General features: G+C 36.3%; 2 protein-coding genes and 1 long non-coding RNA gene across 12 annotated transcripts; all 3 read left to right on the forward strand.

The window, feature by feature from the left end:
- LOC130549730 (GTPase IMAP family member 7-like) lies at window positions 1–15,628 on the forward strand. The gene is made up of 3 exons (XM_057327037.1): window positions 1–70; window positions 12,677–12,711; window positions 13,787–15,628. The coding sequence occupies exons 2-3, from the start codon at window positions 12,708–12,710 to the stop codon at window positions 14,605–14,607; spliced, it is 825 nt and encodes a 274-aa protein (XP_057183020.1). The 5' UTR covers window positions 1–70; window positions 12,677–12,707; the 3' UTR covers window positions 14,608–15,628.
- LOC130549731 (voltage-gated potassium channel subunit beta-3-like) lies at window positions 6,818–11,197 on the forward strand. Its single transcript, XM_057327038.1, has 4 exons — window positions 6,818–6,932; window positions 7,017–7,137; window positions 7,929–8,017; window positions 8,156–11,197. Exons 1-4 carry the CDS (start codon window positions 6,831–6,833, stop codon window positions 8,243–8,245), a joined length of 402 nt encoding a protein of 133 aa, XP_057183021.1. The 5' UTR covers window positions 6,818–6,830; the 3' UTR covers window positions 8,246–11,197.
- Window positions 15,629–17,901: 2,273 nt separating the features above from the next.
- On the forward strand, window positions 17,902–21,898 carry LOC130549728 (uncharacterized). Of its 10 annotated transcripts, none has more exons than XR_008962259.1 (7): window positions 18,233–18,584; window positions 19,648–19,715; window positions 19,833–19,871; window positions 19,991–20,024; window positions 20,121–20,190; window positions 20,497–20,629; window positions 21,332–21,898. It is a non-coding gene; the product is annotated as an uncharacterized LOC130549728 (long non-coding RNA). The 10 variants fall into 10 exon arrangements; XR_008962258.1 differs by having other exon boundaries at window positions 19,833–19,867; window positions 19,995–20,024; window positions 20,098–20,190; XR_008962252.1 differs by adding an exon at window positions 17,902–18,225 and having other exon boundaries at window positions 18,499–18,584; window positions 19,833–20,190.
- The last annotated feature ends 1,779 nt before the right edge of the window (window positions 21,899–23,677 follow it).

The following is a 23,677-nucleotide window of genomic DNA, read 5'->3' on the forward strand; positions in this document are numbered from 1 at the left end:
CACATTCAGAGAAATATTACAGTCTCATCTGTGAACGTTAGCTTGTCGTCACACAACTCTGAGATTACAAGTAAGTTTCTTCAAGTCTTTTCTATCTAAAATGATCATTATTAATGCTTAATGTATTTTATTATTTATAATGTTGATAATAAATACAGTAAACAGGCTTGATACCACATGCCGACTATTAAGATCCTGAAAAATACCCTGAAACAAAGACAGAGCCATTGTAGTGCTTGTTGTCCTGTTAAATACGTGACTGTCATCTAAGGAACATATTTGCTGATCACCACCACATATCAATGTTGTTGCTTGTTAAATGCCATTAACATTGACAAATCAACACATTTTAACATTGATTCAATGATTGCTTGCTGTCAGGGTGTTGATGAACTTGTTCAGGTGTGCCACTTTTATAAAAATGCCTTAGAAGAACACATTACTGGTGTGCATCTCGGAACAAAACAATGGCACTGATATATTTTAAGACATTTCTGGGCAAGTTATATTTCGGTAAAACAGGTCACACATTCATTTTAGTCTGGGACTAGTCTTAAGCCTTGTCTGTGAAACTTTAAAGACCTTAAAGTCACCATGCAAAATTCCAAGTGTTTTACACAGTGTTGCAATGATTATTATAAATGATTTATCCGTGCACACCATTATTATTATTTTTTTCATTTGCACTTGTAATCTAAAAGAAGTCAATCGCAACTTGCGTTTCATGGTGAATTTAAGCCCTGGGAAACCGCCCCAATTGTTTATCGTTCAAAAGCCTTTGAATAAATAAGAGCGTGCACTCAACGCTATGCAATGTTATCAAGATAACAGAATAATCAAATGCTGCAACAATTGCGTTAGACATTTTTAACATGTTAACCTAAAAACAAAGAACTGCATTGTTTTTGAAAGCACAAATTTTAACGACATGTTTTTATATTCTGTAAAAACAGTATACTAAAACACATTTGTTGAAGCAATAAGTGACTCAATAAAACCAAGAGTCAAGAGTCCAACTAAAGCAAACACTGATCACAGTAAAGGCTTGTCCACGCCGGGATGACAATCGTGCGCATTTATCACTGACGTTTAACGCCTCGTGAGTCATGACTTAACAAAGGGCGCCAATGTGAGTGTGCACACCAACGCGCAAAAACGGCAGACGTAAAAGCGTCAGACGTAAAAGGTGACAAACAACAAAAGAAAACCATACCATACTATATTTGTTTCTTATTGCTGCTATGTGGAAAACGCGGACGGCAGCACGGAATGCAGACATAAAACGGAAAAGTAGATAATTATCTAAAGCTACATCCCCCTAAGAAATGTTTTGTTCTCAGAACGTCCCTGCTGGTGTCGAAAACATTCCCAGAATGGTCCGATATGGTCACGATGTGGAGTTTTTAAAGGGTGTGGGGACGGTATTTGGTGAACTTTCACAGAACATTCATGATGTTCTCTGAACTTATAGGGGACCCCCAGACAGCAAGCTAACAGGTATCAATGTTAAAAATTGTTGATTTGTCAATGATAATGACATTGAATCAATATCACTTTTGCACCTGCAAGTAATGTTGAAAAAAAATGTGACATTTCATGAAACCACCATTATTGTGGACCCGATAAGAATTCTTGGGGCGCATGAATAATATTGGTATAAAAGACGGTAGCAGTTGGTTACTCTGATGTATTTTGGACGGGTGGATCGGAGGGCACTCCCAACATGTACAACAGTGTATACGAGTTTTACTCATTCTAACTAACCACATGTAAAGCCTGATCTGAACACTGTATTATGCATGTGCTGTGCGCATGGACCAGTTCTTTCTGCATAATGGCCCGGTTTCACAGACACGGCTTAGCTTAAGCCAGGACTATGCCTTAGTTGAATTAAGATATTTATGTCGCTTTTATAAAAATGCCATAGAAGAATACATTACTGGTGTGCATCTTGAGACAAAACAATGGCAATGATATATTTTAAGATATTTCTGGGCAAGTTATATTCAGTTAAGACGGTCACACGTTCATTTTAGTCTGGGACTAGCCTTAAGCCTTGTCTGTGAAACCGGGCCTATGAGTTTAATTTGCACGCGCCATATGTCTGTCCGGGCAGGTTCAACAAGTGCTCGTTTTCCTGATATCATTGTAATTATAAATTATAGAGTGCTGTCTTGACGGCCTCTAAACCCAGGTAAAGTTGCTTGTGAATATGGCTAGCTATCCTGTATTTGCTCGGCTTGTTGTTACAGTGTGATAGAGCCTGGAAGCGTGTCCTACTTTTAAGTGCGTGAAAGTTGGCAACCCTGCTAATATAGTAACAAAATAAGAAAGTAATTTAAGTACAAACACTAAAACAATACAATACAGAAAACCGCAAGCAGATTGCTCTCTGATCCCCTGCACTGTCTTCAGTATCTACTTCCTGGTCAGGGAGCTGTCAATTCAAATCTCACTAACAATGAGAGTAAAGTGGCCATAAGTCCTGCCCACATGTGAGGTTTGTGCCAGAAAGGCGAACTAAAATTTGTGAAGCGTAAACAAAAACTCGAAAAGCGCAAATGAAAAATCTAGAGGCAAATTCAAAACTATTATTTGCAAAGACGAAACTTAGAAAATTGTTAAGAAAAATATCCGTTTATTTGAAAATCATGTCACATTCTTGCAATTGAGTTTATTGTTTTCATTATCAAAGTGTTTTTTTTTTCTTTCTCATTGTATATATATATATATATATATAATTTTTTTTTTTAAGTTTGCGTTCATTGAGCAGACACCTGATGCTAGGCGCTTTAGTGATGGGGAGGGGCCGCATGCTCGGAAGCTCCGTTTCATCATCGATTCCATGTTTTACACAACCCAAAAAAAACTGAACAGAGAATTGGTGAAAAACTGTTTAACTCCACAATTCAATACTACATACTTCTGAGTCTTTGTAATGTCTTTCAGCAATACATTTCTAACATCTATAATGTGTTTAGCAACAATTTTCAGAATTCACTTTACCCAGTTTACTCAGTTCCGTTTAGTTCATCATACATTAAGTATTTGAGTAGAGATAACATATTTCTGTTGTGTGAAACCACTGTCCATAATTTAATAAGTTAATTTAAAGTATAATTTTGTGTATGTGCTTAGTGTGAGTCTCTGTGAGAGCTCCCTCAGCTGATTTCACCAGAGGAGAAACCAAGTCATTCCTTTCAAGTCACAAGCAATTCTCAAAGAGTTAAAGTTAATGAGATAATAAAGTGAGTAATTAAATGATAACTGTGCATTAGTGATGAACACCTGCTCTTAACAATCAACATTACTGAAGAAAACAGAAACGAATTCCAAAATTTAAACATCTAGAGTTGAGAGCCCAACTCAAGGAAACACTGATCATCATGATGGTGAGTTTTAACTAAATAAAACAAATATTAAGCGTTAACCCGCCCATGGGCCCCCGAGCTAACAGGGGCCTCCAAAAGCAAGGGGTGGACTTAACCAATAAGCCGTGTCAGCAGCCACATAGAGCCCCAAGTAATCATCCAAATAGCCACAATAGAGGCGCTGTTTCGTTACCAGCGCAGTGAGATGCTGAAGAGTTCAGTAAAATAGCTATAGCTATTAGGAGCTGTATTAGCTGTGTTTCACGGCTGTTCAGATGTTTTACATTCAATTTTTTGAAAAGGTGTTCTAAATTAACTTGCTTTACATCTTTGTAATATTTTTAGCTGTGAAGTTGGCTCGTTGAATCAGCGTTATTCTGTACACAGCGAGTTCGCCAGTATGAACGCACATTGCGATCAGAAAGACTGATGACTCCTTTGAACCAATTCATTTACACATAATGTAAGAGATCAGTGAATCGTTCAAAGCTCAGTGAACTACAAGGGAACGTATCGTGTGAATGAGCTTTGCTCCTTTAGTTAAACTGGTTACTTATGGGCTAAAAAGTCTAATAAATAAGGCTCATATTATAATTTTCAACTTTTCTGTTTGATTGAATAAATTTAATGCTTTATATAAGCGTGTTGCACAACCCCCACCTCATTTTTAGCCAGGAAAAACCCTGCAGATGTATTCTATGTGTTTTCCTATGTTTTCATTTGGGAATTTATCTGTGTTTATTAAGCTTAGTTTTCCCTGTCACTTTGACTGGGGGTGAAAAGTTTTGTGCTTTGAGGAGGAAGAAAAATAAGGGTTGCAGTAAAGTAAAATGGCGCATAGTTGGGGCCCCCATACATGGATTTGCCTAGGGCCCCCAAATCACTAAATCTGCCCCTGGATATGCGCTGCATGAGACAAATAAGTATATAGCCAAAATCACATATCTGCTCTTCCACATAAATGTATGGAGAATTTTTCAGACAATGTCGCATTTATAAATCAGGATTTTAGCAGCCGTTAAAGTAACAGCTGGCTGGATTAAACAGGAGATGTTATTGGGTCATGTTAAGTAACTATTTTATCCCAGTTTTATGTCTGACAATAGAACAGATAATATTTGAAAATAGCATTCAGTTGTGTTAAAATACAATATAATGTGATAGATCAGACAGTAGAAGCGAAGCAGATTTCAAGTGCCAACACTAGACCAAACACACGTGATGACGTCACAAAAATGCTAATTAGTGCGTGACGTCATCAGCACCACAGTCTCTCAAAATCCTGTGGGAAACACGACATACCAGTAGACGCTGTTGTTTCCATTAAAACAAAAACGATTCCCAAAATAACCACTAATGCCATTAAAAAAAAAAAAATTCTACAGGGGTAGCCTACCATATTGAATTGACCCTTCGTCTCAGCCAAAGCGATCCCACTGCACTAAAGAATATTTATCATGAAATATCATTTCTGGGAAAAAAATGACGTGTACTTTCAGCCAAAAGGAATAAGAAAGTTTGCAATATGCATTCGCTTAATAGGACTAGGAGTTATAATCCCACTATTTCAGCACAATTTAATTGCCCAATAGGACATTTCCCACGCCGTATGCATGACAGGGGGGAAGCAGTCAAGAATAGAGGAGGTCTGTGGTTTCACTGGGTTATAGAATAGAATTAATATAACGCCTGATAATTATCTCATCACATGGAAACAGTGAAGAGTTGCTTACTGCACAGCTCTAACAGAAATCTAACACAGGGGTCAAGGGTCAAGAGCCCAACTAAAGCAAACACTGATCTCTCTGCTTTACAACAGCACATGCATTGATACAGAGAGAAATCTAACACAGAGGTCAAGGGTCAAGAGCCCAACTAAAGCAAACACTGATCTCTCTGCTTTACAACAGCACATGCATTGATACAGAGAGAAATCTAACACAGGGGTCAAGGGTCAAGAGCTCAACTAAAGCAAACACTGATCTCTCTGCTTNGCAGTGTTGGGTGTAACTAGTTACTAAGTAATTAGTTACTGTAATTTAATTACTTTTCCCTTGAAAAAGTAAAGTAAGGGATTACTCTTATTTTTTCTGTAATTTAATTACAGTTACTTCTGATGTAATTAAACTAAATACTTTGTGTAATATGTGTGTGTGCAGAAGAGGAATTTACATCAAAATTCAAAGTCTAACTTTAAAATCCGTGCTTTAGTGTATAATTCTCACATTTGTAATTAATAATAATACTTTACGTAGTTTTATATGATTTATTTGAATGAATTAAAAGAGCCGTTTCATGTCTATCCTTGAATCACTTAACTCATCAAGGTTGATGTAGGATATAGAACGTAATTAGTAATAAGTAATTAAATACTTTTTGAAGAGAGTAACTTGCACAGTGATCTAATTACATTATAGAATGTGTAATTAGTAACTAGTAATTAATTACTTTTTCAGAGTAACTTACCCAACACTGTCCAGGACCTACTTTAGACACCCCTGAAAAAGCGACTCTGGTGATGCCTCACTGCCTCACAGTGGCTTAATGGAAACGGAATAGTGAACTGAAATGTTCTGCGACGGTCCAAACGTCAAACAGAGCTCACGGTTGAGTTTGAATAATAGCATAAGAATAAATAGCACAAATATCGGTTGAAAAAGACAAAGTAGTCAACATTTTAAACACTTCTTATAGGGCCTTCACACAGTTAAAGGGATAGTTCACCCAAACATGAAAATTCCAAACCTGTGGGGAAAAAAAATATTTTTTTCTGTTATTCACAAGAGAGGATATTTTGAAGAATGTTTGTAACCAAACAGTTCTGGGGCACCATTGACTACTATAGTATAACAAAAATGACTGTGGTAGTCAATGGTGCCCCAGAACGTTTTGTTTTCCCGCATTCTTCTAAATATTTTATTTTGTGTTTAACAAAATAAAAGTTTATTAATGCAGGTTTGGAACGACTTGAGGGTGAATAACTGATGACAGAAGTTTCATTTTTGGGTGAACTATCACTTTAATTAACGAAATATTGATTCGTTATTATTCTGTAGCCGATGTGCCGATGGGTTTAAATTGATCCAAATTCTTGTGACAAATACTGAATAGAACAGCTAAACTCTGTTCACCATATTGTAAAAAGTCTTATTGCATTTTGGGATGGATGTGATGCTGTTTGAGACTTCGGTCAAATGAGATTTCTTATAAGGCAGCATTATTTTTGTATTATTTTAATGTCTTGTTAGGGAGCTCAGTAAAGCTCGGAGCAGAACAGGTCCCAGATATGTCAAAGTCTGGGAATATTCATTGAAATGTCTCAGTAGCTTGCTATTTATTTGAGGGGTGTCTAAAAGATCTGCACAAATGATCAAATGAAGACAACAAAGCCGTTTATGATCGATGCTGTGAGACTGGTTTCCATCTAAAAATACTCATTAAATACTATTCGATTTATCTATGTCAGGTGTGGGAGCAATGACGTGGTCTCCTCTGGCATGCGGACTCATCACAGGGAAATACAGCGACGGCGTTCCCGACTGTTCGCGGGCCTCAATGAAAGTGAGTTTTAAGAGTTTGTGAACACCTGTCACCATTTCGTCCGCGTGCACTCATGTGACTAACATGAGTGTGCGTGTGTGTCAGGGATATCAGTGGCTGAAGGAGCGAGTACACAGTGAAGAAGGACGCAGACAACTGGCCAAAATTAAAGAGCTCCATCTGGTGGCCGACAGGTTGGGCTGCACAGCTGCGCAGCTTGCGATCGGTAAGACACAACGCAACCCGACATGCTTTGCGGTCCCTCAAGAGGACACTTACAAGGATTTTACGCACAGATACACGGAAGGTCGTCACAGCTTTCAGTAGTAATAGCTGTTTGGCAGTGGAAACTTTGTTAACGCCTGTGAATGGGACTCACTTGTCACCTGCTCCAGATGCCCACAAATCAATTAACACCATGCTGAACTGCATACGGAGCAGAAGTGTGTGGACGTCAGAGAGATTTCTGCTCTTATACAAGCATTTCGCCCGCTGTGTAAAATTGCAGACCACATATTTGGAGGGCTTTAAGACCCGGCGGAACTCTCCCCTGATAGCGCACGTACATCTGGCAGACATCTATTTGATAGACATCTGGCAGATGCTGTTTGCTCATCTGCCCTACATCTCTGAGACGTCTGCACGTCATATAGACCTCTGGAAGATGTCTGGAAGATGTGTATGATTTAGACTGGATGTACAACAGCTCTTTCGAAGATGTTTTTACACAGCGGATGTTTTCCAGATCTCCTTATCTTACAGATGTACCTGTGCTATCTGGGTCTGGTTGCTTCTGCAGTGAACTGAACCAACGCAAAAGCAAATCATCGTTTATTTCGCCAATAAACGCTTTCATCGGACGCACATTCACACTCATTTCCCTGCCTTTCAGCAAGGATTGTTGGGCATCACCTAATTAATATTCATGAGCCGATGAAGGTTCAAGTTCTCAAAGGTTCTTTATAAATAAAGCTTCATTTACCCCCTTGCACATTAATGTGAAAATCTCTCATTCAGCCTGGTGTTTACGTAGCGAGGGGGTCAGTTCAGTACTTCTTGGTGTTTCCAACACAGACCAACTTCTTGAGAACCTTGGAGCCCTGCGGGTAACAAACACACACACATATAAACATATATAGTCATACACACACACACTTAGATGAACACACATATATGCACTTAAAGACTCACAACATAATGTTCACTATTGTCACTAATGTTCATTATTGTCATGTTCACCACAGATTCTGTCCCAAATGACTCCTCAGACCGTAGGCGAGATAGATGCACTCCTGGGCAACAAGCCTCACTCCAAGAAAGAGTCACGTGCGTGAGAGAACGAGACGATTGCCGAAATACTTTCAGCCGGACAAAGAAAAGGAAAGCGAAAGGGGGAAACGACTGAACGCGGCGTCCCATCGCTTCTCTGCTCTCCCGTATATTACAACGCCTGCATGCCTTCTGCAACCTGCTTTCTGCCCATACCGCACCGCTCTCTGTAACCCAACTCAAATATCCAAACATACCTACAAACAAAACGTGCAAACTGCCGTCGGCCACCTCGCAGAAATGCGAGGAACGAGATCTTTCTTTACTTGGAGACACCAAAGTTTTTGTCTTCCAGGAGGAAGTCTTGCAGAAAGAGGAAATATAGGAGGCGAATGACGACTTCATGACCTCTCTCGCCCCTTTCCCTCACCAGTGGACGAGCTGTTATGAGAGAGCGTGTGTTAACTTAGGCATGAACGAGTGTTTGTACGTGTGCATGCAGTGACACTTCAAATCGAACCTCGATGTCCGGCGTGCACCTCAAAAACCAGACGCCACGTCTCACGGTGTGGACAGCGCAATAGCCGCTTGACGTTGCCAGATGTTTACGAAAGCTGCTTGTCGCATTTGTTGGGACGTGCGCTGTCTGTCGAGGTGCAGAAGAGCATGGCGGACTCTCCGGCGTGTGACAGGAACACGCAGCGACTGCAGATGGCTGGTTGGACACATCACAAGTCTTCCTCCGTTTCCCTCCTTTCCATCTCTCCTTGTGTTTACAATGGTGCACCTGTCCCTTTAAGAGAATCTGTGCAGTTGTAGGAGGGGTGTGTGTGTGTGTGTGTGTGTGTGTGTGTGTGTGTGTGTGTGTGTGCGTGTGTGTGCGTGCGTGCGTGTGTGTGTGTGTGTGTGTGTGTGTGTGTGCGTGCGTGCGTGCGTGCGTGTGTGTATATGTGTGTGTGGTGCCTCACAAACGTGTTCATAGCTAATTCCTTATTTACCAAAAAATGACTGAAACTCATCATTTGAATGTGACATTGTTATACAGTGACCTGAAAATGTATTTGGGCGCTTAAGCCACACATCACATCTTATGGTTTTTATTGTATTTGACCAAAGAATCCCAATTTTATTAAATTGTTACATTGTTACAATAGACGTTTGTTAGATTTGAAATGAATAATGACAGATATATTGTGAGAAAAGGCTCCGCATGATTTGACATCTCGCTTGAAAGTCCTGGTACATTTTAAGGCCACTCTGTGTGAAAATGAACAGAAATATAAAGGATACCTAAATATTAACATCCCATACTTTGTCATTTTAGAGACTTTTGTGGTAATGATATAATTTGGTCTTTTGGCATATAACTATGAGAACACTGCAGATGGGATTTTGGCCCATTTTTGTAGGCATACTTGCTCGAGGTCATACTTTGGCAAAGGGATTGCGGTTTTTGTTATTTTATTATAGTTTATTAAAAATTTAATTAAATTGATTTATATAGCAATGTAAACAGATAAATAATAAAATGACAAACTGCATAAGAAATTAAACTAAAAAATAACATGAAATATAAAAATTAAAGCTAATTCAAAATACATATATATTTCGACATATACAAAACTAAAATAAAACTGACAACAAAACTATTATAAGTCTGGTAACTTGTAACTGCAGACTAGTGTTCATGTGGACAGTTCAGGTCACTAACAGTCTTGTTCGCAATCTTTTCCTTATTTTCTGACATCGCTATACAATCTAATCAATAAGGATGCCAAAAGGTTTAAAAAAGGCAAAAAACAGTAGGCCTACACTGTAAAAAAAATTCTGTAAAAAAAAAAAAAAATTCTGTAAGCTGGAGAAATCGAAATATACATTAAAATATTTTTTTCCTGTAAATTACAGGATATAAGGATATATATGAAATTGTTTTTCTTGTAAATTTGTTGTATTTTTCCTGTAATTTTACGTTTTTTGACCGTATTTCAAAGATAATTAAAAAACAAAAAAATTGACATTTTACGTGGAAATCTGTAAAAAAAAGAAAGAAAATTTCTGTAAAATTACGTTTTGTTTTTTTACAGTTTATGTTTTGCATAAAACAATTTCACATGTAATCATTTATAATTGCAGCGCTTAAAAAGAAATAAAACTACATTTAAATGTTGAATATGTAAATCATTGAAATAAGAGAACCGGGTGTGAATACTTTTGCGAGGCATCATACATGTATGTTTGCGTGCGTGTGGAGCATGGCTTCTGTGGTCAGCGTCCTTTGCACTAAGTGGACAGTGTCATAATTTTATGATCATAGTTCACAAGTAGTCATGACGGTTAACATGACCAGAGAACTGTGCTAGTATTGATGTGTGTTTGACACACACACGCTGCGTCAGTGACAATGAAAAGCGAAGCACTTCACTAGTTTGTGTGTTTGTGTCGTTTCATGATTTCGAACAGGCACAGATGAGACTCCTGCACATTGGCTGGATTAAATTAATATTTACTGTCTATTTCATTTGGCCAACATTGTATATGTGCAGTGCCATACAACAAGGCTGTCCAATCCAACTCATGTTACACGTGTTACAGACAAGCACCGGCCTAGACTTTGTTCAGACAGGCAGAAAAAATCTGTGGTCTGTTTAGTTAAATCGTAATAAGATAACGTAAAATGATTCACTGGGTATTTACTTCACTGTCAAAACAAATAGATTTTATGACTTACAAAAAGATGTGCAGAAAGTTAACAAAAACAAATCAGATTTGAGTGCCGTTCGAACAAAGATTAGGACTTTGTTTGGGACAAGATTAGGAGAAAAAATGAACACAAAAACTTTCAGCACAGTAAACAGGTATAGACATTATCTGACCCTTCATTTATAAAAAATAATTTAAATTCTTTGAGTTCAAGTTAATGCCATCTAAATGTTTGACGTGGATTTTAGATAGAAATTGTCCTAAGACCAGTTTTTTAAGAGATAAAGGTTTAATGGTCAAACTGGGCCACTTTTACACGGGGTAACANTAACAACATATTTTCACAGCATGTATTACTCTCTGTTAAATAAATATATATACTTTTGTATTTAGGATGTATTAGTATGTATTTCATATGTATATATATCAGAGGTGGGTGTAAGTCAAGTCTCAAGTCAAATCAAGTCAGTGGTTTACCTCAGGGGTTCTCAATCCTGATCCTCAGGAACCCCCTGACAGAATGTTTTAGATGTGTCTCTATATAAAACACCTGATTCAACTCATATCTGCTAGTTAACTTAGATAGTCAAGAGAGCAGATGAAAACCACTGAATTCAATGTTCATAATAGGATGATGTGTCAATGCTTGAATGGAGTTAAACCTCAATATCACTGTTTGCGCCTGAAATGAATGTTGAAAAGGATGTAGATTTTCAACAAACCACATTATATGTGATCAGATGTTTGCTTTAGTTGTGGGACCTTGACTCTTGAACTTATAATTCTTGCCTGTTATAACAATTTAACATACATTTGTTTAAAACAATGAAGAAAGAATCAACTGACAGTAGTTTGTAGTAAATTTCTCAGTATTTAGTGTTGTTTTTTAACTGCTGTGATGATTTCTTTAGACATGATAAACTTGCTGCCTCAATTATGATTTAAAAGAAATTTATTACCAAAGTCAGGGGATCAAGGTCCCAACTAAAGCAAATCTGAACACAATAATGGTAGGTTTGTTACCAATCTCAACATCTTTTTCAATATTCAATTTCAGGTGCAACAGTGATATTGATTTAACTCCATTAGCATTGACACATCATCCATTATGAACATTGATTCAGTGGTTTTCATCTGCTCTCTTGCTATCTAAGGTAACTAGCAGATGAGTTGAATCAGGTGTTTTATATAGAGACACATCTAAAACATTCTGTCAGGGGGTTCCTGAGGATCAGGATTGAGAACCCCTGAGGTAAACCACTGACTTGATTTGACTTGAAATTTGACTTGCTCCCACCTCTGATATATATATATATACACATATACATATACATACGCACATGCACACGTATACTGAGTTTGATTCCCAAAATTGCTTTTGCAGATGTTAGTTATGCAATAGACTGTAGACCAGCCCAAAGTTTACGAGTATTGCAGTGCACAATGTAGTTTGAACCACCTGGTGAATTATTGCTGTCTTTGGGAGTAGCTAGTTTACTCAAATCAATTTGCCACAAGATTTTGTTCCTTATGGTTTATCTTTGGTGCTTATGTGTGGAAAGATTTGAGTGATTTGTGGACTTAAGATAGGGAAGAACTAGGCTATACCATATCAACAAAATGCGGAACTACTGAGAAGTACTTAAATATGCCTTTTTCTAATTTTATGTATGTTTCACCTTTTTTTAGAGCTTGACATACATAGACTGTTATAAAGTTTACCATCTGCATCTCGTCCATTCTGTGCATAAATTTGAATTCAATCTTTCATTCAAAACTTGTTGATTGTGTTTTAGGTTTGCCTGCATAACTAAAATTGCTAAAGCAATGGGTGAGTGCTGTTAAACATTTGTGTAGCTATAATGATGAATTTAAATGTAAGTTTACACTCTAAAACAGTTGTGTTAAACACAACACATTGTGTGTACTGTACATAAATGTGTTGTCCTTAACTGAACACATCTCTGTGTTTTTCCTTGGGACAACACGTTTTGTGTTTGCAACACAAGCTTCTGTTAAAAATCATCAACTGTTTAAAAATAACATAATGTGTTAAATAGGATAACACAAACAATGTGTTAAAATCAACACATTTTAAGATTGTAGAAGAAGTATGCTCATCTAATCTAATCATTACCAAGATATAAAAGTAATCTCCCACAGTCAACAGTTTGATGTCACAGTGATGTCATCTTTCAGAATACTCACGATGAGGTCAGAATGTAAACTCACTGTGTGCTCAAACTGTGATCTAACTCTTGTACTGTGAGTTTAGAGGTTTAGATGTGATGGTGAAGTCATGTGAAGTCATCATTATGTTGAAGAGTGTTTGACTTAGTTGAGCTCTTGACTCTACAGTGTTTGACTTCTATCACCTTTTTGAGTTTAGTATGCAGATTCTTGATGTCTGTATGTTTCCCAACAATCTCTTAAAAACATTATAGCATATAATGGTTTAAGAAATTCTTCCAAAATTTTCACTGCTCGGTCTCAAACAGTAAAGTTTTGAAGAAGTGAAAACCAGACAAACAATTAAACATGAGATCAATAAATCACTTGCTCCAGTTAGCCAGCATTCTCAGATCTCAGATATGTTTTGCTATATCAATTGTGATCATAAAGAAAGTACCATAATGGTGACTAAATCAAATAAATTGAGCTCACATATTACTCACACTGTCACAATATGAGAACGTGACATCACTGTGATCATCACGTGACCTCACGTGTTGACTGGGAGTTCCTCTGACAGTCCTCCTGTGTTTTTGCCTTGGGAGAAATCGGACAGCAAGCCAAATCTGCTAATTTACATTACGATTTTATGGGCATGCTAATTTGTGAAGAAATAACAGTAAACTTTTTCTAAATGTAAATGTAGTGTGATGTATTTTATAATCTCTTCACAGGAGATTTACGGATTGTGCTGTTGGGTAAAACTGGATCAGGAAAGAGTGCTGCAGGAAATACTATTCTGGGTAAAGAGGAATTTGTAGCAAAATTTTCTTCAAAATCTGTGACCAGTAACTGCCAAGCATTTGATGGCGAGGTAAATGGCCAAAAAGTCAGAGTGATAGACACACCAGGACTCTGGGATACAGAAACAAATGCAGACCAGAATAAAAGTCAAATAGAGAAGTTATTCAATGATTCTGGTGATGGTCTTGTGATTCTGCTGGTGATCAGATTGGGTGTCAGACTCACACAAGAAGAGCTGAACACTATCAAGTGGATCAAGGAGAACTTTGGAAAGGAAGTCACAAAATACACCATTGTGCTCTTCACGCATGGAGATGAACTACCACAAACTGTGAAAATAGAAGATTATATTAATGAGGACAAAAATTTAAAGGCACTGGTTGAACAGTGTACGAGACGGTATCACGTTTTTCATAACAATATCAGACATCCACATCAGGTGACTGAGCTTCTGGGAAAGATAAATGAATTGAAGAAAAAGCAGGAGCAAGGTTATAATAAGCAGCACTATGATGATGCTCAGGAAAAACTTGCTCGCAAAAAAGGTCTTATTGGTGCCTCAATAGGAGGAGCAGGGGGAGCAGTAGGAGGTGGAGTAGTGGGAGGGGTAGCAGCTAAGACGGGTGCTGTTGCTGCTACCGTAGCAATTGGAGCAGCAGGAGGTGCAGCAGTAGGAGCAGTGATTATTGGTGGAGGAGCATATTTACTGGCAAAACGTTGCTCTGAAAAGAACAATAAAAAGCAAAAGTAAAATGTTAAAAATGTATCAAATGTTTTTGTTCCAGTCCATCATTGACTGTATCAAGGAAAAATAATTGATCTAGCATTTAAAATACAGACCCAGACAGCAAGCTACTGTAATGGGTACAAACCATTGAATCAATGTTAAAAATGTGTTGATTTGTCAATGTTAATTGCATTGAAGTAATATCACTTTTTCACCTGCTAGTAATGTTGAACAAAAGTTGACATTTCATCAAACCACCATTACTGTGATCAGAGTTTGATTTAGTTGAGCTCTTGACTCTTGACTTTCGCATTTAGTTAATTTTCTTTCAGTGCTTACAATGTTGTTTAATAAAAACTCTTATTATGTAATCATTATATAATGATGAAGCCTAATAAACGAGATTTTTTATTCATATAAATTTGAGATTGTTTGCTTCGATAATGTTAGCTGTGGTAGACAAAAAACTATTTGCATTAAATAAACAAGAGTTTAAGCTTTTTGAGACTGGACTTAAAAATGGCTACTGTTGGTGAACATCTGATGTCTTCTACTCTCTAAGAAAAAATGGTGCTAAATAGCGCTAAAAGTGGTTCTTTGGCTCGTAATCATAGGGAAACCGTTTTTAGGGATATATAGCACCTATTTTTAAGGTGCTATACAGCACCTTCATCAAATGGTGCTTTGTAGAACCCTAAGAGGTACCATGTAGCACTTTATTGCTTTAGAAAAAATGGTGCTCAATACCCAGCAAGCAAAAATGTGTTCCTTAGACGTTCATTAGACGTTTCTTAGACCACTCCAGTCCACGTGTCTTCCCACCCTGTATGTTTTGGATGTCTCCCTAAATAAGACATGAACAAGTTAATGAGTTAAATCAGGTTGAGTTGAGGAATCAATCATCACTTCATTATCTCATGAATGATGAACACCTGCTGATAACAAACACAATCACTGAAATAAACCCTGAACAATAAGAAGTCACCCTAATAGTGTTTAGTGTTTCCTTTAGTTGGGCTCTTATCCTAGATTTTATCTTCTATTTATTTTTGGTTAGCTGTAATAATGTGTTAATAATGCACATTTATAACAGCAAAACAGATCCAAATGTTATTGTTCTCTTACTAATGTGTAGCTTTCTTAAAAGCTATTACTAGACAGCTGTGACACATAATTAAAATAAGAAAACATTGAGAAGTCCCCTATAATCATCACAGATTTGATGATTATAGGAAGTAGGCCAGTTTTGTAGCCATTAAGTTTAACGTTTAAACAAACAGTGCTCAATTAAGTTTTTGTGTCAATGACGGGTTTATCACACTGAATAAAAAATGAACAGCTAAGAGATTCTTTAGTGCCTCTGTCACTACCATGCCGTTAGTCACCATTCATATTGACGCCATCCATTCTGATGATGGCTCTTCACAACAGGGGTTTTCTTCACAATAATTATTTCTGTTGTTAGCTTTGCTGAATCCTGTAAGTTGGACAAATATTTAACATCCACTGAGTAATTGAGAATACAATAAAAGCCTCATTGAGATCATTTACCAAGTCAACACTCTGTGATTCAGTCAACCCCATTTTATCCCAAACCTGTATGACACAAGACACCCAAAGATGTCTCAGTCCTTTTTCACTTTCCTTGTATCCTTCTTACCATAAAATTGAAGTTAATGTTGACTGTGCTTATCAATTCCTTAATATTCCCAAACATACTTATCATAGAAGAGTGAGGATCATAGAATGAAGAATGAAGTCATACAGTTTGGAACAACGGGAGGATAAGAGATTTTCTTTGTTTTGTCATAGGGAAAAAACCTTAACTTCCTTCAACAGGTTGTAACATGAGAACTGCATAGTATTCCCAGCCAGCAAAGACACATGGGGTCCAGATGGGTTTGATGTGGGCTGTCTTCTGGGTCTCAGCTGGTTTTGTCCGCGGGTTCCATGTAGGCCCCACATGGGTTAGCCCAGATGACATCAACACTGCTTAGTGTGCATACTACAGACTGATAAATGTGACACTGAATGTTGGAGTGAATGAGATAATGAAGTGATAACAAGCAGAATCACTGATGGACACAGAAACAACAAGAACACAAAGAAATAAAACACAACAACTACAACTGACTTCAGCCACAAACACCATTAACATCTTTACTTATTTATATTATTGAGAATAAACAGAGTTTTCTGGTCATGTTTTACTGACAATAACTGGTTTGATATCACCATTATGGGGATCAGTGTTTGTTTTACTAAACCAAAAAAAGGCTGAATTGTACATGTTAAAGTAAATGACAAGCACTGAATACTCTAGTGTATTCCATAATGAGGAGATACACTGCAGTATTTTACACTGGGGTGACCAAATCAGGTGCTGTTACGTTTCTTCAGAGTCTCATTATTTTGTTAGCCAGTTGACATAAAATGTCTTTAAAATGCTACAGTGTATACATAATACACCGTAAGTTTAACAAACATTGAAACTTTCTTGTGAGCGTGAATGCATGCCTGTTTACAGGTTGTTGTTTTTTGCAATGTTACAATGTATTGTAATACATAGTATGTATTGGTTTATTTTTTCATGTAAAGCTCCTTTATAAACCGTGCACATTGTAAAAAAGTGCTATATACTGTAAATACACTTACGTGGAATTCTTGATTCGTGAATTCTTAAAAAAAAAAGCATCTCTCATTCGAAAAGACTTTTCCCATTTAGCAAAAATGTTCCCCTTATTCCCAGAAACATGGGTTTTATCTTCTCACAAACACAATATGTATTATTTAATTTAAATATGTGATGTTTAAGAATAACAACCTGAATTCTGACTTTTTTAACTTTAATTTCATTGTCCAACCATCGATAACTCATTAAATAATACACTCTAAAAATGCTGGAAGATTTTCAAATGGTTTCATCCCTTTTTGACCCAATGCTGGGTTGAAAATAAGAATGCGTTTTTCAGATTGAAGTTCACCCAAAATAAAATGTAAGTTAATTCAATTAATTGAATGCCATATTTTATGAAATTTCAACATTTTGTTAGCATTATTTGTTTGAGCAAAACAGACAATAAGAAAACATTGATGTGTCATGTTTAACATTGATTCAATTGCTTGCTATCAGAGTTACCTACAGTATATTACACATTCAACTAAGCAGCTCTCTCGCTCTCTCTCTCACTTTTGGAAGTAACAGAGGGTCATGGTATATACATTATTATATGGTCTTTTTTGACATAATTTCACTGTAGTTTACCTAGTCTGCGGTGTGATATTTAAAAGGCACATTTGTTTCTCTTCCAAAGTGAAACAGAAAGTACACAAGTCTCTGATTTATGGGAATACAGGGCTATTCCTGTAACACTACACTGTAACAGATTTTTGTAAATTAAACAGTATTTTACAGTAATATGCACAGTATAATACTGTTAAATGTGTAACCAGTATTATACTGTAAATAGCAAAGGATTATGGGAAAATGTATGCTCACTACTGTAATTCTTCTCTACTGTAAATCGATTTACAGTAGTGCAAATGCCCGCAAAAACTGACCAATGAAAAGGGAGATTTCTTTTCAAGTTTTTTTCCGTTTGTTGGACGTGGCAGATAATGGAGGAATGACTCAACAAAAAGGTTAGTATTACTTCTGTAATTATTTTATGTAAAACTCAGATATTTTCAAATGCATTAACTTGTTAACAACCAAAAATGAATTAGTGGGGCAATTTGGGTGAGAATAGCATTATTAAGCGGGTTACAAGCATTTTCCCCCTCAGAACCCCTCCCCCACCCTAAAGTCAGTGAAAGCATTCCAATAAAGTCACATTTAAGCCCGTATGGTGGATTTACATGTTATTGATGGAATATCATATCTATTTTTTGTTTTTATTAAAACATATCTGTTAGAACTGTGCCATTTGGAATGTTGGAGGTGTCCGTGGAGCCTTTTTCTGGCATTTAACGTAACGTAACCGTCAAAACTGTGGAAACTGGTAAGTAATACTGTACATTATCCCGCTTATTATAGCTACTTGCCACATGAGAAAAACTGGACATGAAATATGAGTTTAAAATATTTTATTAGCGTATTCAATGTTTTTATTAAAAAATTCAAACCTTCCCAGGGTTGTTTGTGCTAAAAAAAACTTGTGTCTGTGCTAAGAATAAATTAGCCAGTGTAGCAGCGCGCGAAAATTTGTCATGTGCATGATTAGACAGAGTCTTTGTATGAAGTGGGTTTGTCGTTGTGCTTTAATCAATGGCGCACCGCTATTTTACTTCTATTATGCGAGTTTTCCGGCTGCATTGAGTCCATATAAGTAGATGCGGACTCGCGGACGCATACTCCTGTTATTTAAATATGTCATCTGGCTGTTCTAAGCGTCTGGGTGAATGAATGAACTAACGTTACACAGTTTAACATTGCTACTCGCGTGATGCTGGTGGATTTGTCTGCGTCTGCACTGTAGGATATGAACACATGAACTTCATCTCCAGAGTTGCTCTGAGAGTTTATTTTACAAGCATTTTTACTGTTTGAGTGAAGCTATCGTCAAAGTCACACACACTAAAACTGAAGCGTCTTCCCAAAATAAAAGTCCGGTTAACTTGAACACTCTAAAATACTGTATGTACTGTAGTATTTGCTATTGAAAATTGTAGTGCCCTTGTAGTGAATTGATAAGATGTAGTAAACACTGTAGTATACTATAGTAAGGTTCAAAAACATTATAGTATCTAGGAATTTTACTATAGTAAATTCTATAGTATACTGCAGTAATGTATGTGGACAAATATAACACACAAAATAAAATGAAAAACAGAACTTAGAAAAATGAAAATTAAGTAAACTAAAAATTATATGGCCTTAATTTATCTATCTATAATGTAATTTGTCAGTTACCTGTCTATTCATGTGATGAACTGCACTTGCATAATTTTTGAGATTTCTTTTTCAGACTTTCGAAAGATTAAAATAAGTAAATGGACCGCTGCAATTTTTAGAAACAAATGGAATACTGTATTTTGAAGTGCATCTTTTGTTTTTATTTAAAGTTAGCTGTTAGATCTGTGCCATTTGGGACGTCGGATGAGCCTTTTTCTGGTCGTTACCGTCAAAACTGGTAAGCTAAAGTGAGGCAACACTAAAACAGAGGTTGTATTTCCTGTTTTGCATTTATATGTCAAGCATTTTACGTATAATTTAATTTTCGTAATGATTTATCATCAAACTTTTACAGGTACCTAAGACTGTAAAGAAGATATTTTGAAGAAAGTTGGTAACCAAACAGCATTGGACCCCACTCACTTCTATTGTATAGATACAAAACTATTTGCAAGTGAAAGGCGTCCAGTTAACAGCATTTTTCAAAATATCTTCTTTTGTGTTCTGTGCAAGGCAGAAAGTCATTCAGGTGTGAAATGACAAGAGGGTGAGTAAATGATAACAGATTTAAGTATATCACTTTAAGTATATTCTTTATACATGTAATGAATCTCTCTCAGCCTGTTAATTGCTGTACTTTTAGATGACTGCAATTCCAGCAGATGTAGAGGGATCCCTCTCTGTGCCCAGCACCCCAAGACTGATCGCACTTGGTAAGTTTATCAACATGCTTTTTTAAATACCATGGCTAATGAAAAATGTTTAAATTCAATTAAATTGCAAGGTGAAGGACAATCAATACTAAATGGAACACACCATACAGACCGGTAGTTCTGGAGAAGGAACTATAGAATTTTTTGTATTTGCATGAGTAATTTTATCATAATATATTAGCATGTGAATATATATTTTTTATTATGGTGACAATAATGGTGAAAAATAGTCTCAAGAATCATGATTTGTAGCAATAGTTTTTCCTTACCCTTACTAAAAAGCTGCTATGATGGTGTCTGTTACAGAAGATTCTGTTTTCCGTGCCAAAAAATCGATGCTGACAATGGAGAGCAGAGTCATCATAGAGCCACAAGAGTAACAGATTTTCAATGTGCAATACCAGGAAGCGGCCACCAATACACTGGACTTCATTCAGAGGTAATCATAAACTAATGAACCATTATTACAGGGATGCTCCGCCCAAAAATTACTCACCCTCAAGTCGTTCGACAACCATAGGACCTCCGTTCATCTTCGGAACACAAATTAAAAGGATAGTTCACCCAAAAAAATTCTGTCATTATTTCCTCACCCTCTTGTCATTTCAAACCTGTATGACTTTCTTTCTTCAACAGAACACAAAAGATATTTTGAAGAATGTTGGTAACAGAAAACTGTTGGTCCTCATTGACTTCAGTTTTGTGTCCATACAATAGAAGTCAATGGGGGCATATGGTTTTGTTTTACCAAAATTCTTCATCTTCTTTTGTGTTCTGCTGAAGAAAGAAAGTCATAAAGGTTTGAAATGACAAGACAGTGATTAAATGGTGACACAGTTTTCGTTAGTGGGTGAACTATCCCTTTAACTGTTAAAACACTTGAACAGTGTTACTGTAAATTATACTGAAATTGACAGCTGTCAGTTGTATCTCTGCCCTGACTCAACAGTTAGATTTTGGTCTGGTTTTCCCTAAATATTTAGGAATTAAATGTATTTTAAAAATATTGCGTCTTCATTTTTCATTCATAAACAGTTTATAAATATTGATATTTATACATTTAGCAGTAATGCAAATATTGTAATGTAAATTCAGTTTATAAATAATGCTTAAATAATGTGTTTTTTTCCTGTGCTTGCAGGTTCATTCTGAGAACACACCCTGATAGCACCAAATGCCAATCAAAATCACATATCAGCCAGACACAGAAGAAAAATCACCAGCCTGAATCCTTGTGGCATCTTTTATCAACGAGCTTGTTGAGTAATGAAATTAAGCACTACTGACGATAACACTACTAACAAAACAAACATGTTTTTTTTTGCTGTTTGATTTGAGTTCTGTGACCTATGCTGTCCAAACTGCATACTGCGACAGTATGTACTGATTTAAATTAAGTACCTACCTGTCTACCATTAAAACAGTATGTTCTATATAGTTTTTGTGGGAGTAGTATTATTACATTTCGGACATACTGCATCAGGCATGTTTATTGTCATGTGACCCGTATGCTCTTTGACCTATGACATTTTAACAACAACCTGTAGATAGGCATTGGTAAAAACATTAAGTGGTTTGTATGTTTTTAACTCTGTTTCCTTCATTTTTTTGTCAGTTGTCAATGCTTGTTTTGTTGTTTTGTTCCCTGGTTTTCTGAGTATTTTTAGATGAAATTCTGTTTAAAATAAAACTTTAACTGCTGTGAGTATACCTGTTTCTTCAACTTTATTGCAACTTGTGAATTATAGATTGTTTTTTTACAGGTAGAAAATTTATTTTGTTTAAAGTTAAACCCAGATCGTAAAAAAAATCCTGATTCTGTACTAGGAAATAAATTCTAGTACTCTAAATGAAATACAGTAGATAGTGGTATTACTGTGAAAAGACATTACAGTAAAGATATGAAAATACAGTAGACAATATTATTACTGTAAAAGTAATTACAGTAAATATATGAAAATACAGTAGACCGTATTATTACTGTGAAAAGACATTACAGTAAACACTGTAAACGGTTTACTGTAAACACTTTTACAGTAACTTACTGGCATCCAGCTGCCAGTAAGTTACTGTAAAAATTACAGTAACCTTTTTACAGTGTAGACAAACATCAGGGGTGTGTCTGAGTTCTCTTATTTGCATGTGGAATGAATGCTTCTCAGGTCAACATTTGCCTGAGGATGGACGCAGAGGTGGGACCAAGTCATTGTTTTCAAGTCACAAGTCTCGAGTCTTTGCATTGAAGTCTCAAGTCCTCCACGTGCCAACCCAGCATAATTTAAAAACAGATTTGGCAAAGGAAACTGTTTCACTGTGTTTCTTTAAATGTTCTTTTAACAGTCTGATATACAGAATGATGATTTTATTGGAAATTTTTATTTGAACCCTGATAATATTTATTGATAATTGTAAAATGTAAACAAACAAACAGAGACACACAGACACATGATTCAGTGAAAAACTGCATATTTTGTTAAAAGACAACAGACAAATAATTTAGAAAATACAAATAAACTAACAGTCATCCATATAAAATTGCCTTATTCACAACAGAAACATTACAAAACATGAAATGGTGCTTAACTTTGGTGAGTGTGTGAGATGAAAAATTACCCACACTGCCACATGTGATGCTATAGTGCAGCAACTACCCCCTAAGACATGTTTTGTTCCGAGAACGTTCTCATATGGTCACGATGTGGTTTTTTAAAGGGGGACGTTATTTGGTGGACCTTCATAAAACAATCAGGACATTCTCTGAACGTATCGGGGGCCTTTACTATAGGACATTCTCATAACATTTGCAGGACCTTCAGGGGACCAAACTACAACGTTGCCTGCCAACAAATGACAACCAGTTCTGTTATTTATTTCTCCTTTTGGTAATTGTATGACTTACCATCTGACAATGTAACTGTCATGACTCAGGCATTTCATTTTAGTATTTTTAAATGACACATTGACAATCAATATCACCTTTACACCCGCAGTTAATGTTACAAAACAAAATTCATCAAACCACCATTATTGTGATATTTGTTTGCTTTAGTTGTACTCTTCATTGTGTTAATTCTGCTCTTTTCATGCATGTGGTGGTGTTTCAGTAAGAACACTTGTGCATTGGCAAAGAACTGTTTGCTTTTTCATGATATGTGAAATAATAAAGTTAAGAAATGACTTTATTTAATCTTGAGTTCATGATTGATGAAAATTTACTGCAATAAAGAACAAGACAATAAACAAAACATTTTACTAACACACTTAAACAAGGAAATTTGCATTGATAGTGAAGGCTTGAGTCTCAGTATTTCATAAAACATCTTAATTTTTGTCAAAAACTTACAACTTAAACTTCTTAACTTTCATCCTTTGATCCTTTGATCACACACAGGTGCTATCCTAGAATAATATTGCAGGCATTGGAAGAGGAAATTGAATTAACACAATGAAAGCCAAGAGCGCAACTAAAGCAGACACTGATCACAGT

The sequence above is a fragment of the Triplophysa rosa genome, unplaced genomic scaffold (genome assembly GCF_024868665.1).
Source record: "Triplophysa rosa unplaced genomic scaffold, Trosa_1v2 scaffold167_ERROPOS184624, whole genome shotgun sequence".
Lineage (NCBI taxonomy): Eukaryota > Metazoa > Chordata > Actinopteri > Cypriniformes > Nemacheilidae > Triplophysa > Triplophysa rosa.

Bases quoted from the DNA above. Each gene is read 5' to 3' on its own strand.
- LOC130549731 (XM_057327038.1), top strand. From the start codon at position 6,831: ATGTCAGGTGTGGGAGCAATGACGTGGTCTCCTCTGGCATGCGGACTC. The intron at 7,138-7,928 runs GTAAGACACAAC...TCTCTCATTCAG, and splicing joins AGCTGCGCAGCTTGCGATCG to CCTGGTGTTTACGTAGCGAG. The intron at 8,018-8,155 runs GTAACAAACACA...TGTTCACCACAG, and splicing joins AGAACCTTGGAGCCCTGCGG to ATTCTGTCCCAAATGACTCC.